The 14,351-nt window shown below is 42.1% G+C and overlaps 1 protein-coding gene across 18 annotated transcripts in view; it reads right to left on the reverse strand.

Moving 5' to 3' along the window:
* Positions 1-13,789, reverse strand: part of Ank3 (ankyrin 3, node of Ranvier (ankyrin G)) — a 329,054-nt gene extending 315,265 nt beyond the window's left edge. For 4 of the 18 annotated variants that reach the window (XM_013514813.1, XM_013514811.1, XM_013514810.1 and 1 more), the window contains exon 1: positions 13,066-13,789. In XM_013514813.1, the coding sequence (XP_013370267.1) occupies positions 13,066-13,179 (114 nt within the window). In that variant the 5' untranslated portion in view covers positions 13,180-13,789. The remainder of the gene's footprint in view (positions 1-13,065) is intronic. The other 14 variants (XM_013514814.1, XM_013514812.1, XM_013514808.1 and 11 more) reach the window with 6 other exon arrangements.
* Positions 13,790-14,351: the final 562 nt, after the last annotated feature.

Genomic DNA, 14,351 nt, shown 5'->3' on the forward strand with positions numbered 1-14,351 from the left:
CTGAGCCCGTGTCCCCATGCCCCATGTTCCTTCCTAACAAACCACAGCTCTCCACTGTAAATGTTCTTTTTGGAATACTGTGTATATTCCCCTCCTTCGACACAAACATACATACATTCCCCATTTACTTATTTACTGACTTCCTGTTTGCAATTCATTCAGCAAATCACTTTCTCCATTTTAACTGACAACTCTTACTAAATATGCTTAGTGTAAAACAAGTGATGATTTCTTGCAAGGGCACCCGGGAACAATGAAAGGACTGGGGAAGTGGGAAAATGAGCATTTGATGCATCCCTGTATTGTAGCTTCAGGTTCAACTTCATTCGGTCTCCATACAGCTCTGTGGTAGGCATTATTATACACAAGGACACAGGGAAGTTCAGTAACTTACTTCAGACTCCAGAGAGAAGTAACAGAGTCACAATTCAAACCCAACCATAGATACTCCTCATTTGGAGGCTTCTCATTCCCTGGAGCCTCCAAAATATCAGTTTTCCTTTTATACCAGACATCTCTGAAGCACTTAAAGGGGGGAAAAGAAAAGCAGGCCAGATTAAGCTGTAGGAGCAGACACAGCACAGATCGAATTAATAATTTAGGTTCCTCTAAAGCTGAAACAAAGCTCCAGGAAAGCAGGTCAAAGCCGGGAATGCCAAACAAATGTAAGAGTATTCTTCCTTGCTCTGCCACAAACGAAATCCTGCCTAATCTGCCAGCGAGCAAATAAAAACATAATACCTACCCGTTGCCAAATGGATGGCTAGATAATTATTTTAATCTTATCACATGGAAAGTCCATTGAAACGTTACATAAAATCAAATTATAACTGGCCACTGCAGACCAGGTTTTTCCACGGGAGCTTGGAGTATGACCAAGATCTAGACTCACACATGGGAGCGAGAGGAAGCCATGCTTGCCTAGCCACGCAGCAGGACAGGGGGACCGGGAGCAGGGGTCACAATGGCCCGGTCACAACAGTCAGCAGCGGAAATGTATATTTTAATGTGTTCCCGGTCATTCTCCAAGATCCATTTCAGATAAGATGAGGCATCTTCAAAATGCCTTTCAAAGGAATCACCGACTGGAATTGAGGCGGATTATCAGGATCATGAATTCTATTGTAATGAAGACAGTGACTGTGTGAATTTCATATGCCTGGATTCCCAGTGTTAATATATTAATTCTATTTGGAATAAATGTGGATGGAATAAATGTGCATAATGAAACCATTTATTTTTAGATAGCAAAGAATGACTCCAGCTGAAGAGGCATAGTAAAGCAGGGCTCGTTAACAATGGCCATGCTTCAAAGGAAAGACATTAGTTACATTCAGCGTTTTAAAACATCAATATGGTTATCTTCCTGTTACTTAAGGGCAGGGAAATGTATTTAGGGTGGTGACAGAGCTGAGTAAATATACTCATGTGATTGAATCAGGTTGCAGAGGCTGAGCCGCAGCACCAACAGCAGACCCTTCCAGGGGAGGGGAGGAGATAGCGGACAGAGAGGGATTGGTGACCTCAGGAGCTATGTTCTTTCCAGCACATCTTGTACCCCCAATCGGGCAGGTGGCAGATATGTGGCTGGGGGCTAAGAGCTTGGTCATTTGGGGTTTACTAATAGCAAACAAAACGCACTGTTCAAAGTTATGGTTCGGACAAACACTTTTTCCCTACACTGTACATTCACCTGATCTTATGATCTTTTTGGACCTGACTGAAGATTTCCCTGTGCTTTGCAATGACACTGGACATTCCTTTGTAGATAAAGACATAAAATGCAAACCATGCGCTGTTACTTAAAAAACACTTTTAAGCGACTATTACCTACACAAATGAACAATAACATTGACAAAGAGGAGAGGCATACAAATGACACAAAAACTCATTAGAAAGTAAAACAATAAACACTAAAAGTACAAGCTTTCTTCGTGTGCAAGTATCTTATGTGACTGATGAATAACCTTCAGACAGAATAGCGAAACTCAGGTAGGGGGCTTGAAGTCCAGCGGTCATGGGTTCAAGTTCTGCTCTGCTTTTTGCAGTTATCTGAAATTCAATTTCTAAGCCTCGATTTATTCACCAGCAAAATAGAAAAAATGCCAGCATACTCAGAGACTCATTCAAATATTAAATGAAACAACAACCTTCGCTGCCTATGAATTATTTTACTGTAAATGGAACCTAACTTCCCCTAGCAAGTTTCCTATGATGTCAAACTGAGGTTGGCTAACAAAGCCTAAAACCATCTTAATTTGAATAATCAAATTTTGAGCACTCCCATTTTTGCCAAGTCCTCTCCCTGAAACTTTCATTCATTGTCTTATTAAGGTAAAAGTAAAGGACAGAAACCAATGGCATTTTTTCTATGCTGATAATATGACAAGAATCTGGCAAAGCCCATGGTGATGAAATTATAACATTCTGTCTATGTTTTCAGGGGAAGTAGGCTTTTGATGCTGGTTAATTTTTTATCTTTCTACAATTGTGCTCATCTTCAAAATTTGTTGCTTTTGAGCCTTAAGATTTTAAAAGTCAGTTTTTTCCACAAGTTTTCTCATAACAAAATGATTTCTGCCACTTATCTTAAAAAAATGGGGGAGCATTATGTTGATTCTTCTTTACCATCTGTAAGGTTATGGTCCTGCTAAGGTAAGGTGGATTTTCATTAGTTATGAGAAATGAAAGTGATTTCAACTTGGATTTGTTTATTTCACCCAGTAATGTCATCCTCTTATTAGCAAGGCCTCGTTGTCTACTACTCTTCGGGAGAAAAAGGTAAATTGTAAGTGTGCATCTGCTAGGGATTTTCTACTGGGCAAAACCCGACCATGGCATTTTGTGGTCTGGGTGGAATGATTCCTTGCACAGGCCCAGCACCATGCTCTGCAGAAACGGTGCTCCCAGGGACCATTTGGGAGCACCTCCAGGTGTGCAGAGGTGGGAAAGGCACCAAGCTGGGAGCCACACTGAACTGACTTTGAATTCCAACTCTTCACTTACTGATTGTGTGACTCTGGGCATGCTGTTAAAACTTCCAGAGTAGAGCTTTCCTAATCCAGGAAACCAGGACAAGCATGTCCATGACATGAGGCTTCACTGCAATGGGCTACATTGAGCACCCAAAAGAGTGTCTGCCCCATCAGGGAGCTTGATAAATACAAGAACAGCTAAATTCTTCTCCACATACATTTGCTGTGTTGTCTTTCTTTTGAGGATAAAAATCACATGAAGAGTATGATGGAAATGTCTAAGGAAAGATGTGTGGGTTTCTGGCTTAGTGTTTTCACTGGTTTTAGGTGAGTGGGAGTTATAGAAGCACACTGACAGCTCTGGGTGGTAGTTACAGACCAATTAATCAAGTGTGAGGTCCTTTGCTGTGGGTGGCTGAAATAACTAGAGGCCCTATAAAGAGCAGTCCAGGTAGGCAGGGGAAGGGAAGGGGTTGTAAAGGAGGACCACCAATGGACTACTGCGGTTCAGAAAGTAGGTATGAACAGTATAAAGTTCCCATGGGCGTGCTCCTTCCCCTGCCTCGGTCCCCTACTATGCTGAAACTATCACATCTGTGCGGTGGCTATTTTACCTAGACTGTAATATGATAAATTCATTGGTGATGAATTACATGTGTATGTATATATTTGTGTATATACAACATAGCTTATACTTTGTAAGTAACATATTGTTTTTTTTTCTAAAAAAATCATAACATATGAACTATACAATAAAGACCCTTTCATTCAGCCCAAGTAAGTAGTTTTTGTGCAATAAATATTTCAACACTTGTGCTTGATCTATAAAACAACATTCATTCGTTAAAAGAATCTTTTGATATTTCTTCTATCTCTGCATGTTTTTTTTTAAGAGTAGGAAAATTTATTGGAAGAAAGGAATGGAAAATAGGAATAGCTCCTGAGAGACAGGAGAGGTCTAGAATGGGTTGCCAAGGAGCCCACTTTTCAAAGGGAGTTTTATAGAGCAAAATTATGAGGCGGCAACATGCCTGGAATCCCAGCACTGATGTGCGGAGCAAAGAGGATCACCGGGAGTTCAAGGCCAGCCTGGATTGCCTCTGTACATATATTTCTAAAGCTTGCTTTCATGTCTGCACAGACAATCCTCTAACTACTGAAAGAAACTAATAACAGTGTTAGTCAATGGCAAATGTAGTTAAAAATGCATCTTTGAGAGTGTGTCCCAAAATGAAGGATTTAATTCTCAAAGGGCTGTGAAAGAGATTGCAAAGAGTTAACCTGCAGGACTCAAGGGTTATATGGTGATGATCTATTAGTAACACTTCACATAAAGAGTCATTTCAGCAAATGATTTCTGAGTGCTATATTCCCTCATTGTCTTAGTTCCTGAACCTCTTTCTTGGCTACAGTCACTCAATTACATTTGAGAGCCCAGTGCCAGAGGAGGGGAAGATAGAAACCTTTGCTGAAGTTCCTTTTATGCCAGGAACCTGGCAAAATGCATTTACTGACAGTACCTCTACTAAAGAAATTAGTGTCTCTGTTTCATCAGTGTGGGAACTGAGGTACGAGGCACACAGCTAGTGAGGAACAGCTTCAATATGAATCACATCTAGCTCACTATCACAAATTGTCATCCTTATCCCACTCTCCACATTTCCTTATTTTGTATCTACTATATTAATGCTTTTAACCCTTTAGTGAAATTTACTGTGTTTACATACCTTCTCTAACTGTGTAGTTTCTTACAAAATATTATTTCATTAGGATAAAGTAATGCTGTTCATATTATTAAAGGCACAAGATTTTGGGGGGGGTATCTACATGTAGACTGCAGATGTTTCAGTTCCTCTGACTTTGAGTACCCAGAAAATCTTCAATTTCCTTCCTCCCAGCTCTCCAATGGCCTATTTCCTTTCACAGTTTTTACCATGTAGCTCATATATCTTCCCCCTCCGATGATGCAATAGGGGAATTTTGTCCTGCCAAATGGCAGGCTACAGACCTGGCAGGCATGAATGGTGGTCTCCATTTAACCTGTTCTAATGGGATTCATCTAAGTTCTAACAGAACGAAGGACACGGCCCTATAATTAGTCAGATGGTTGCCAATGACTGAGAAGTCATACACTAGAAGCAGTTAAATCTGAAGTGAGACGTAGGGCCTGGGATATAACTCAGTAGCACGAGTGCCTGCCTGCGAAGTCAAGGTTCCAAGTTCGATTTCCGGTACCAAAAAATAAGTAAATAAAAAAAAATAAAGTGAGACCTACTCATGGTATAAGCACATTCTGTAGCAGATGATGACGGACCATCCTATCTCTTGACACCGCTCTGGCACCATGGCAGAACAATGTTCAGTGAACAGATTGACTGCCAGAAAAAAATCTGACCTACACAGTAATGATTCAAACTCAATTTCTCAAGTCTTCTAACTTATAAAGACTAGAACACCAGGGGCAAAACCACAGGAGACTGCTTGATTTCAAAAGTTACTTTTTTATGAAAAGGTTTCTTTGGAATAAAATTTGAATAATGTAGCTGATAGTATAACATTGTATTTAGACATTCTCCTTTAATATTTCACCTATGCATCAATCAATACATGTAAGCCAGCAGTTGCTTTAGTGACTGAATTCCACTTAAAATTATTCAACATTTAGAAGTACGTTCACATGTAAAATGACTTATACAAGTTCTAGATGTTACAGTTAAATTTAAATGATCAATTAATAAAAATCTAATTATGAAATAATTTAACTTTCAACATTTCAAAAGTGATTATTCTTCTCTTGACATGAGAGTTCACCTTGGACACCCAGTAATAAGAAACGTCCTTAAGAAAACCTCTCCTGTAGAGGTTTTGACAGCCCAAGCAAGGGACTGAGAACTGCAGGAGGACTTTGGTTTCAAGTCCAACTATTTCTGTGACCTGAGGCAAATTGCATAACAAAGCCAAACTTTGGATAACACTTCCTACTTGCTGATAACACTATGTCATTACAGTGTTGACAAACTCAAATAAAAGACTCCACATGCCCTTCGTACACGTAAGAGAGCCACCAAAAAATACTTATTTTTTTCTTTGTCCTTTACCCATCCTTGCAGAGCAGTGTGAGCAGAGTCTAAAGGAAAGCAACAGACAGCGCCTCCTGGGTATTTCCAGTATCTATACAGCGACAGGCACAATCCAAGGGCACACCAAATTTTTATTAAATGAATAGATGCAGGAAAATTGGATATAATTAATATACACCTTTAGAATAATCTAACTAAAAAAATAAATTTCTATCAAATCCTCTTTTTCTCCAAATAGACATAAAAAGTGACCATTTTTCTATATTGAGATTCAATAAAACAAAACACAAGGAGAAATCTATCTTCTCTCCAAAGGAGAATCAGAAGACAGACAATTTTATAGGGCTGCAGAGCAGTGAAGGAATAGTTTTCAGTAACTATAGTACTAGAAGTGCCAAAGCTACTTAGAAAGCTTAAAGCATATTAGGACATTAATAGGTATATAATTTGTACCTAACATAACCTCACAGAGCTCATCATGGTAGCTGGTCAAGAGCAAGAAGTTGTTAATAAGTATTGCTAACAAACAGTTGAGAAAAAGATGTATCGAGAAAATTATGTACCATGATAGTAATAAAGAACATAAAAAAACCTGTCAGCTGACAAATTTCGCTTAAGAGCATGCTTGCTTCTAAGTAATCAAAGATGGGGCTTCACAGGATGAAGTTTTGCCTCCTCCCTGTGAGTGAGCCCAGACTTCTTCCACCCACCCTCCTCTGAACGTGGTCGGACGGAGACAAGCTGTAGCCAGACACCCACCTAAGGAGCTCACCTGCAGGGCTTCTGCGGATTAACGTGTTGGCACAATCCCCGAAGACCTGGGATTAAAATAACCCATGTATTCTTCTGTTCATTTGTCTGTTCATTCTGAACAACAAAAAGGACAACAGCCACCTACACTCTATGGCTCTTACTTTGTGCCAAGTCCTGTTCTAAAACCAAACCCCCGAAATCCCTTTACAATCTTACGAGGAAGTTCATATTATTGTCCCCTTTTGCTGGTGAAGAGACTGAAGTACTGACAGGTTAAGTCACTTCCCCAACATCACACAGCCAAGTGATAGCACCAGTATCTGCTCTCAGAAAATCTTACTCTATGGACTAAATGTAAGCTTTGGTTAACACTTGATAACTCTGAATATCCATCCATCCATCCATCCATCCATCCATCCATCCGTCCATCCATCCATCTTCAACAGGCACCATTCTGGACACAGCAAATAATTATGATACCACCCATGGCTTAAAACAGCTCTGGGTTAGCCAGACATGTAAACACTTAATTGTAATGTAGAATATCAAGTGTGCTCGTAGGGCCCTCAAAAGACTTAAAGTCCGTATACTAAACTGAGCAGGAAACACAGTAGGTTCCCTTAACTTCATAAAGGCTGACACAGTTTGTGAACTGCATAAATCCAGCTGCTGCAGCACAAAACCTCCCCCACCAGCACCTCACCCCACAGGTAACTCTGAAGGGGAAGGTGTGAAGGAGGCCTGTCACCCGCGAGGGAGTGCCGAGCTTCCACAGCCAAAAAAATGCCACTATCCCTCCTGTCTTCTGAAATCTGTTTGTCAGACTGAGGAGGCTGAGGGCGTTTATGAAAGTGACGCGGTGGTTAAATGCAGATTCTAAGAACAAGACCCAAGTTTAAGCCTAGGCCCATCACTTATTAACTGCAGGACTTTGGGCAAACTGTTTTAAAGCTTGGTTTTACCCAGGGAAAGTGCAGATGAAATAATCCCTATAATATAGAGAAAAGACAGAAGGAAGAAGAAGTTAATCTCTGGGACTCTCTCCACACCCTGCCTGACACACTGGCAAGAACCTGGCACACTGTTGTGTCCTCACTGCACCAATGTGTTTTCAAGGATTCGAAACTCTGGTGTTGGTCATTTTCATTTATATCTTCCAAAAATATTTATTTTAAAAAACAAAGAGGGCAAACCTTAAAATCTATTAGAGAGGGTAGGAAAAACACTCCAATCCTGGTTTACTTAGAGACACACTACCTAGGAAAGATTCAGATTCTGAGTAACAGGCTATCGCTGACAAGGCTTTATGAAACAAGCCTGCTTCGACACACTGTATAGGTATAAAACGAGCGATGCCATATACTGCCTGTGCTTGGTTAAGAATACAAGCTGGAGAGACTACCCAAATTGGAATCCCATCTCTACCAATCACTACTTTGGGACAACCAACTTAAAGATTTGTGACTCAGTTTCTTCATCTGCAAAATGGGAATAATAATAGCTCATCAGTAAGGTTATTGTGATGATTAAATAAGCTTCCATCTACAAAACAATGTAAAACTCTATTTGGTGTATAAGAAATGGTCAGTACAGCTCCTGGGCAAGAAGACATGAATTCAGGAAATGCAATTCTTTGTCTTTTCCTTCAAGCCAGGCACTTGGCAGCTTCCCTAGAATCTGATCTCTCCTTCACACTTCCTACCTACAGCCCCTTGCCAAGTTCCACTGAGTCTTCCCTTAAATATCTTTGTATGCTCCGCCCCCTCTCCAGCGGCTGAGTCTCCCGCTGTTCGGGCATCAGCAGCTCATGCCTGGATCACCATCAGCGCTTCCTGACTGCTCTCCCTGCTGCTGTCTGCCACATAGATGGGTGAGGATGGCTCTAAACCACAAAGCTAGTCATGGCCCACCGTGCCTCCCGCCACCAGCAAGGTCTCCTGTCCCTCCTTCCAAACCCTGAAAGATGGCATGCAAGGGTCTCCATGCTGTGCTCCTGCCAACTTCTCCTGCCCTATGCTTAGGCCCATTTTGCTGTACATATCCAAAGTACTGTTTCCCACCCAGCCTAATGCGCTCTCCTACTTCCATTGCTTCGGGCATGGCATTCCTGTCCTCTCGTCTGTCTCCGACTCCTCTTCAAGGCTCAGCCTTTCTGGACTTTTCTAGGAGCCCATTCCAGTCAGCTGGGGTCTTTCTGCCTTTTCACAACTGGTGTAGGGTGTTAGCGGTGCTCTAGTGTTTCTCCGGGCCTCTGCTGGGAGCCACAGTACTATGCTCGCTACTCCTTGTTTGGTTTTGTCTCCAACACTGGATGTAATGAAAGTCATGAAAGTCACTCAGTAAATGCTGATAAACACACGAATGAAGCCATGAATATTTATTCTTGCTCTGCCAGCAGTTATGATTTTGATATCAATAGTCACAAATATTCTTAATGATGGAACTAATTAATCTACTTTATCCTAGTATCTAGCATTGTGCATATATGTATATATATGTATATATATGTACATATACATATATGCACGAGAGATAGGAACCCCATAATGCTTCCTTTTAGAATATTAATCTCCTTAGATTACCTTAAAGTTATTTTTTGACAAGAAATAGTAAATGCATATGAACACATATTCACATGCTAAAATCCTATTTGTTGGATACATTAGGGTCAATTCCTCTGATATTCCACAATATTGCAATGGCTTTTACAGCTGATAAAGGAGAGGGAAAAGCATGCGGGTAACATAGCACCAGAAGCTACTGGCAACTAGAGACATATAGAGACTGCAGCCTGTACCCCAAGAAGGACATTTTTGACTTGAAGCTGTCATATGTTTATGGTAGGGTGGGCCATCTGCTTACAGACTCCTGTGGGCCAGGGACCCTGCTGGGGCAAGAGGGTATGAAAGTTCTTCCCTGTACATTGTTTAGAACAGGGACTGAGGAGCAGCCCACCCAGAGGCAGGCTGGCTATGCTGCCCATCAGGAGAGGATTGCAAAGAGGAAAAGAAAACGGGAACAGCAGAGGGAAAGTATAGCAAACATCCATACACGCACCATCATGCAGTCTGTAAATAGACACTCATTAAAACTTTCAGATTTTTCCTATAAAGCCAAAAACAGTGGAGAGACAAGACTAAGGCCGAAGATCTGGGGAAACAGCAGTGGTGGAGTGCACTTAGCATGCAGATGGCCCTGAGTTTTTTGGCCTCAGCACGTGTGCCTGCGCACACATGCGTGCGGGCACACACACACACACAGATTAAGATGAATCCACCTAGATGCATTTCTTTTTAAGAAGTGGGGATTTTTTTTTCCTTAATGCTGTTTAGGTTGTGTCAAGAATAAAATAGATCTTTATTAAAATTCAACTAATTATAAATTCCTAGAAGTTCCCTATATTTCTGATGTAATTACATATTCATGCTAACATATTCAAAATAAACCAAACATGTAACTCATTGTGATTAAAAGCAGATGAAGCTGGGTGCAGTGGTGCACACTTGCAATCCCAGTGCTGGGAAAGCTGAGACAGAAGTGCCACAAGTTCTAATCTTGCCTGGTCCATTTAATGAGACCCTATTTTAAAAAAGATGTAAAGGGGGCTGGGGATTTAGCTCAGTGGCACAGCACCTGCCTGGCAAGTGCAAAGTTGTGAGTTCAATTCCCGGTACTGGAAAAAAACCAAAAAGAAAAAAAGATGTAAAGGGCTGGGGATGTAGCTCAGTACCATCAAAGGAAAAACAAATCCTATGAAAAATGAACTGAATCCAGTATTAAGTCTACATATGTACTATAATTTGATTATGATTTCTAGAATAGCCCATGCTGTACAATGCCATATCATATAGATACAATCAAGACAGGTTCATCTTGGGTTCGTTCAACTTGAATTGCAGAGTTGCCATGGGCCCAATTATTTTATAAACAGAGACTCTTTAATCTAATAATAGATAATAGTCTCTCAGATATTTCCTAAGCTTTTCTATTTTGTGGGAGTACTCACTATTATTTTTATGTAAGTAAAAGATCCTAGGGGGTATTTCCACCTATGAACAAGAATAACTATCCCATAATTACCCCAAGATAATATTTAAGTGTTTTTTTCTATTGATACAGGGTCTACAATATAGAATGAAGTAGCCCACAGGCATTAATTATGATCTTGGGGAGAAAAAGAAACTCAAAGTCAAAACAAGTTAGTTTATAGAGAATAAAGGTTATACATGCTACACCACTGAAGTTCACTGAGAACGTCTCCAAAATGATTGAATCTGAACTTTGTACACTAAGCACAATCCACGCAATAATGTGATTATGGACACTGTTACCCTCCAAGAGGTACTGCGCCTCTGATAGGGAATACACCTCTTACACTCTGCTACAAGAGCAAGAGAGTGAACATGCTATCCCAGAGCCACTTTTTGGATCTGAGAGTATCCCGAGACACCATGTCTAAATCTGCCTGCACATGTACAATAGCGATATTGATATTTCTCCATGTTCCCTTCTGGTTGCTAAGAGATTTACATTGGACAGACTCTGTTGTACTCATAACAAAGCATTTGGGGTCCACAGAGCATTTGCTTCAGCTCAGTGAGTCCCGAAGTCTCCCTTACCTCACTCCTTCCCTATTTTGCTTCCAAGTCAAACAGGGGCCCAGGTAAAAAGGCAGCAGGTCAGTCACTACTACATAGGAGCCCGCTGCACGGAAGCCTGGTGAGGCTGACAACACTTCTACAGTGTCAGCCTGAATGATGACACCACAGCTTTACACAAATATACTTCCCTTTCCGCATGTGTCTCAGAAGTCCCTTTATCATGGTATGTGGGTCGGGACGGAGGAACAGAAGTGTAGAGAGGGGGCAATCAATAGTGACCTTCCCACAGACTGATCCGGTATGATTAGACCAGAATCAAGCAAAATACAGCTATTTCCATGACAACTGCATTGGGCAAGGCTTTGAGACAGGCCTGCACAGAAGTCCTTACTCTGTTTGCACTTTTATGAAAATATATTCAAGAAGTTTACTTACAAGAATATCAAAGTGGGAATGATCTATATTGAACATCATGCAGCAAACACAACTGGAACCCTCCAAATTTGGTCTCATAAAACCTATTCTGCTACAAAAGACAGAGCGCCTTCTCCTATAGATCCTCACTTGGAAGAAAATGGCAAAGGTACCCAAAATACCCGCGGTCACTCCTGAAGAGAGGAGTGTGCACTAGAGGAAACCTGCATGTCATGTACAAGGCACATGCATCAGTGCTCAGAGAAAATTAAGACTATCTTCCCCTTGGGGGTTCTCACAAAGACACATAGAAATGCTTTATGACTTGGCTTCCATATTCAGAGCAGAGTTTTAGTCAATTTTATTCAATGCCATGGAGGGAAAGTGCTTGGGCCTCATCCATTCTCCAGGAGTCATGTTTAAGGGCAAAGCCACCAAACACCAAGTGCTCTCTGGCTAGAATAAAGCATCACCAACCTAGAATACACCCCCTGTGCCCCCACTGCATTGGATTATCAGTGGGGGATCATCAAAGTCCTCTCTTTGATCTCAAGCAACCAGTGCTTGAAGGTGGCAGCTCATGGCCATGTCACAGGAATTCCTGCATTTAAGATAATCACTCACCCCGCTAGCAAAGACAAACCTCTTGTGCTTTCAGCTGTACTGAACAACAGAAAGTTATCTCTAGTAGCTTATTTCCACTGTCCAGCCCACCCAAAAAGAGGCACAAAAGAGGAAAAAGACGACCAAGCGGGAAATGACTTTTCTGCCACATCTTTAAGGTCACAGATCTGCCTGAGAAACGCACACATGTGACACTGTTCCAGCATAAAAGCTCCTTTTCCATGAGCCAGACCTCTAAGAAGTACAAAGGCCGGCTCTCCGGCCTCTCCCCTCCAGCCTAAGTCACCGCAGTACATTTAACCTTGACCAGGCTGGCAGGAAACTACTTTTAACTCCCTGGCAGTTCTTTCTGTGTCACGGAGACATGTCTGAGCACTGGAAAGTGAGGCATACCTTCCGCAGAGCCCTGCATTCACCCCCCAGGAGGAGCCTTCCCTGGCAGAGCCCAGCCTGTGGCCATGCTCTAGCCCCAGGCTTTATCTCTAGATCCCGTTTACACACCCGATTTATACTCAACACAGCATGTAAAAAGAGCCCTTCATGCTTCTCACAGATGCCAGGAGGAGATTAAAACAAAAAGAATCCAGGCAAGATCTATGCTCTGGCATACATAGCTACCTTTTTCTTCCGATCCCGGGACCGTTTGCGGTGTTTCCTTTTTTTCTCGGTCTCTTCTTCAGCATTGATTTCTAAATCCCTGTTTTTCTTTAACTGTGAGGCTGCATGAGCCATAATGCATGGAAAAAGATCCTGTCAGGCGCGCAGGGCTTCCTTGTAAAAGGTGATCTCCTCAGGCACCTTTAATCAGGCATACAGCAGCATTCCACTCACTGGAGAGAAGCCTCGGACTAGGAGCAGGAAGACATTCAAAAGGCAAAGATGCTGGAGAAGCTGAAGCTTTTAAAATCCGGAATGGTGGGGTCCAGACTTCATCCTGCACCTTCCTCTACCTGAGCCCCTACACGGGAGTGCAGCCATCATAATGCATGAACCGGAGTGCAGACAGCTGGGACAGAGGAAGCTGTATTATGGCTGTATCCCCTGCCACCAGCTGGAAGTGTCTAAGTGATTCCTCGGAAGGGGGAATGCTGCAGAGGATGCTCCTCCGAAGGGAAGAAATCAAGAGTCACCACACATGCAGAAGCAAAAATCCAGCACTAATTCTGAAAAACTATTTTAGAATCCTTCAAAAAAAGAGAAAGGGCTGCAATTTATGCATCACCACTAGATCTGCACGGAGCATAATTTAACCCATCGTAGAATGGAGCAGTTCCTACTTTAGTTCAACTGCTGACGGTGACAAAATATATAAAATAAGACTTCAAAAATTACGCTAAATTCGCCTATGGAGAGGCTGGCTGCATTATGAGGAAAACAATGCACGCATTGCCGGTCTCAACAGTGCATCCTTTATGCGGAGTTATCGGCCCCAATGCGTTTTGTGGAGGGGACTACAGAAGGGCTTGTTGTCATTTAAAAACAACACGCTGATTACAACACATCACACAGAAAGCCGTGAGCATGTTGGTCTATGGAACAGATGCCTGATTCATGGGAGGTTCCCCAGGACGGTCCTCTCCTGCGGCCCAAGGGTCAGGGGAGGGGAAGGCAGAACGGTCGGCAGTGTTTCTGAGGTGCTGAGATGCAGAGCCAGCTTTCATGTGAGGCTTTGCTTCAATCACCTTACTATTTCCGCCACCTGAGTCCTCAATGACTGCAGCCTCTGAATATTCATTATGTGAAGTGAAGCAGCAGCAATGATCAGGGCCTGCTGGGGCGTCTTCTGTGAGGATGCACGCACTGGAAGAAATCTAATAAGTGCAACTCAGTTACACACACACACACACACACACACACACACACACACAGGACTCACAGAAACAGTTTTAGCAAGAAAGTGCTGA

This window comes from Chinchilla lanigera, unplaced genomic scaffold (assembly GCF_000276665.1).
Source record: "Chinchilla lanigera isolate Chin_1 unplaced genomic scaffold, ChiLan1.0 scaffold00024, whole genome shotgun sequence".
In the NCBI taxonomy this organism is placed as follows: domain Eukaryota; kingdom Metazoa; phylum Chordata; class Mammalia; order Rodentia; family Chinchillidae; genus Chinchilla; species Chinchilla lanigera.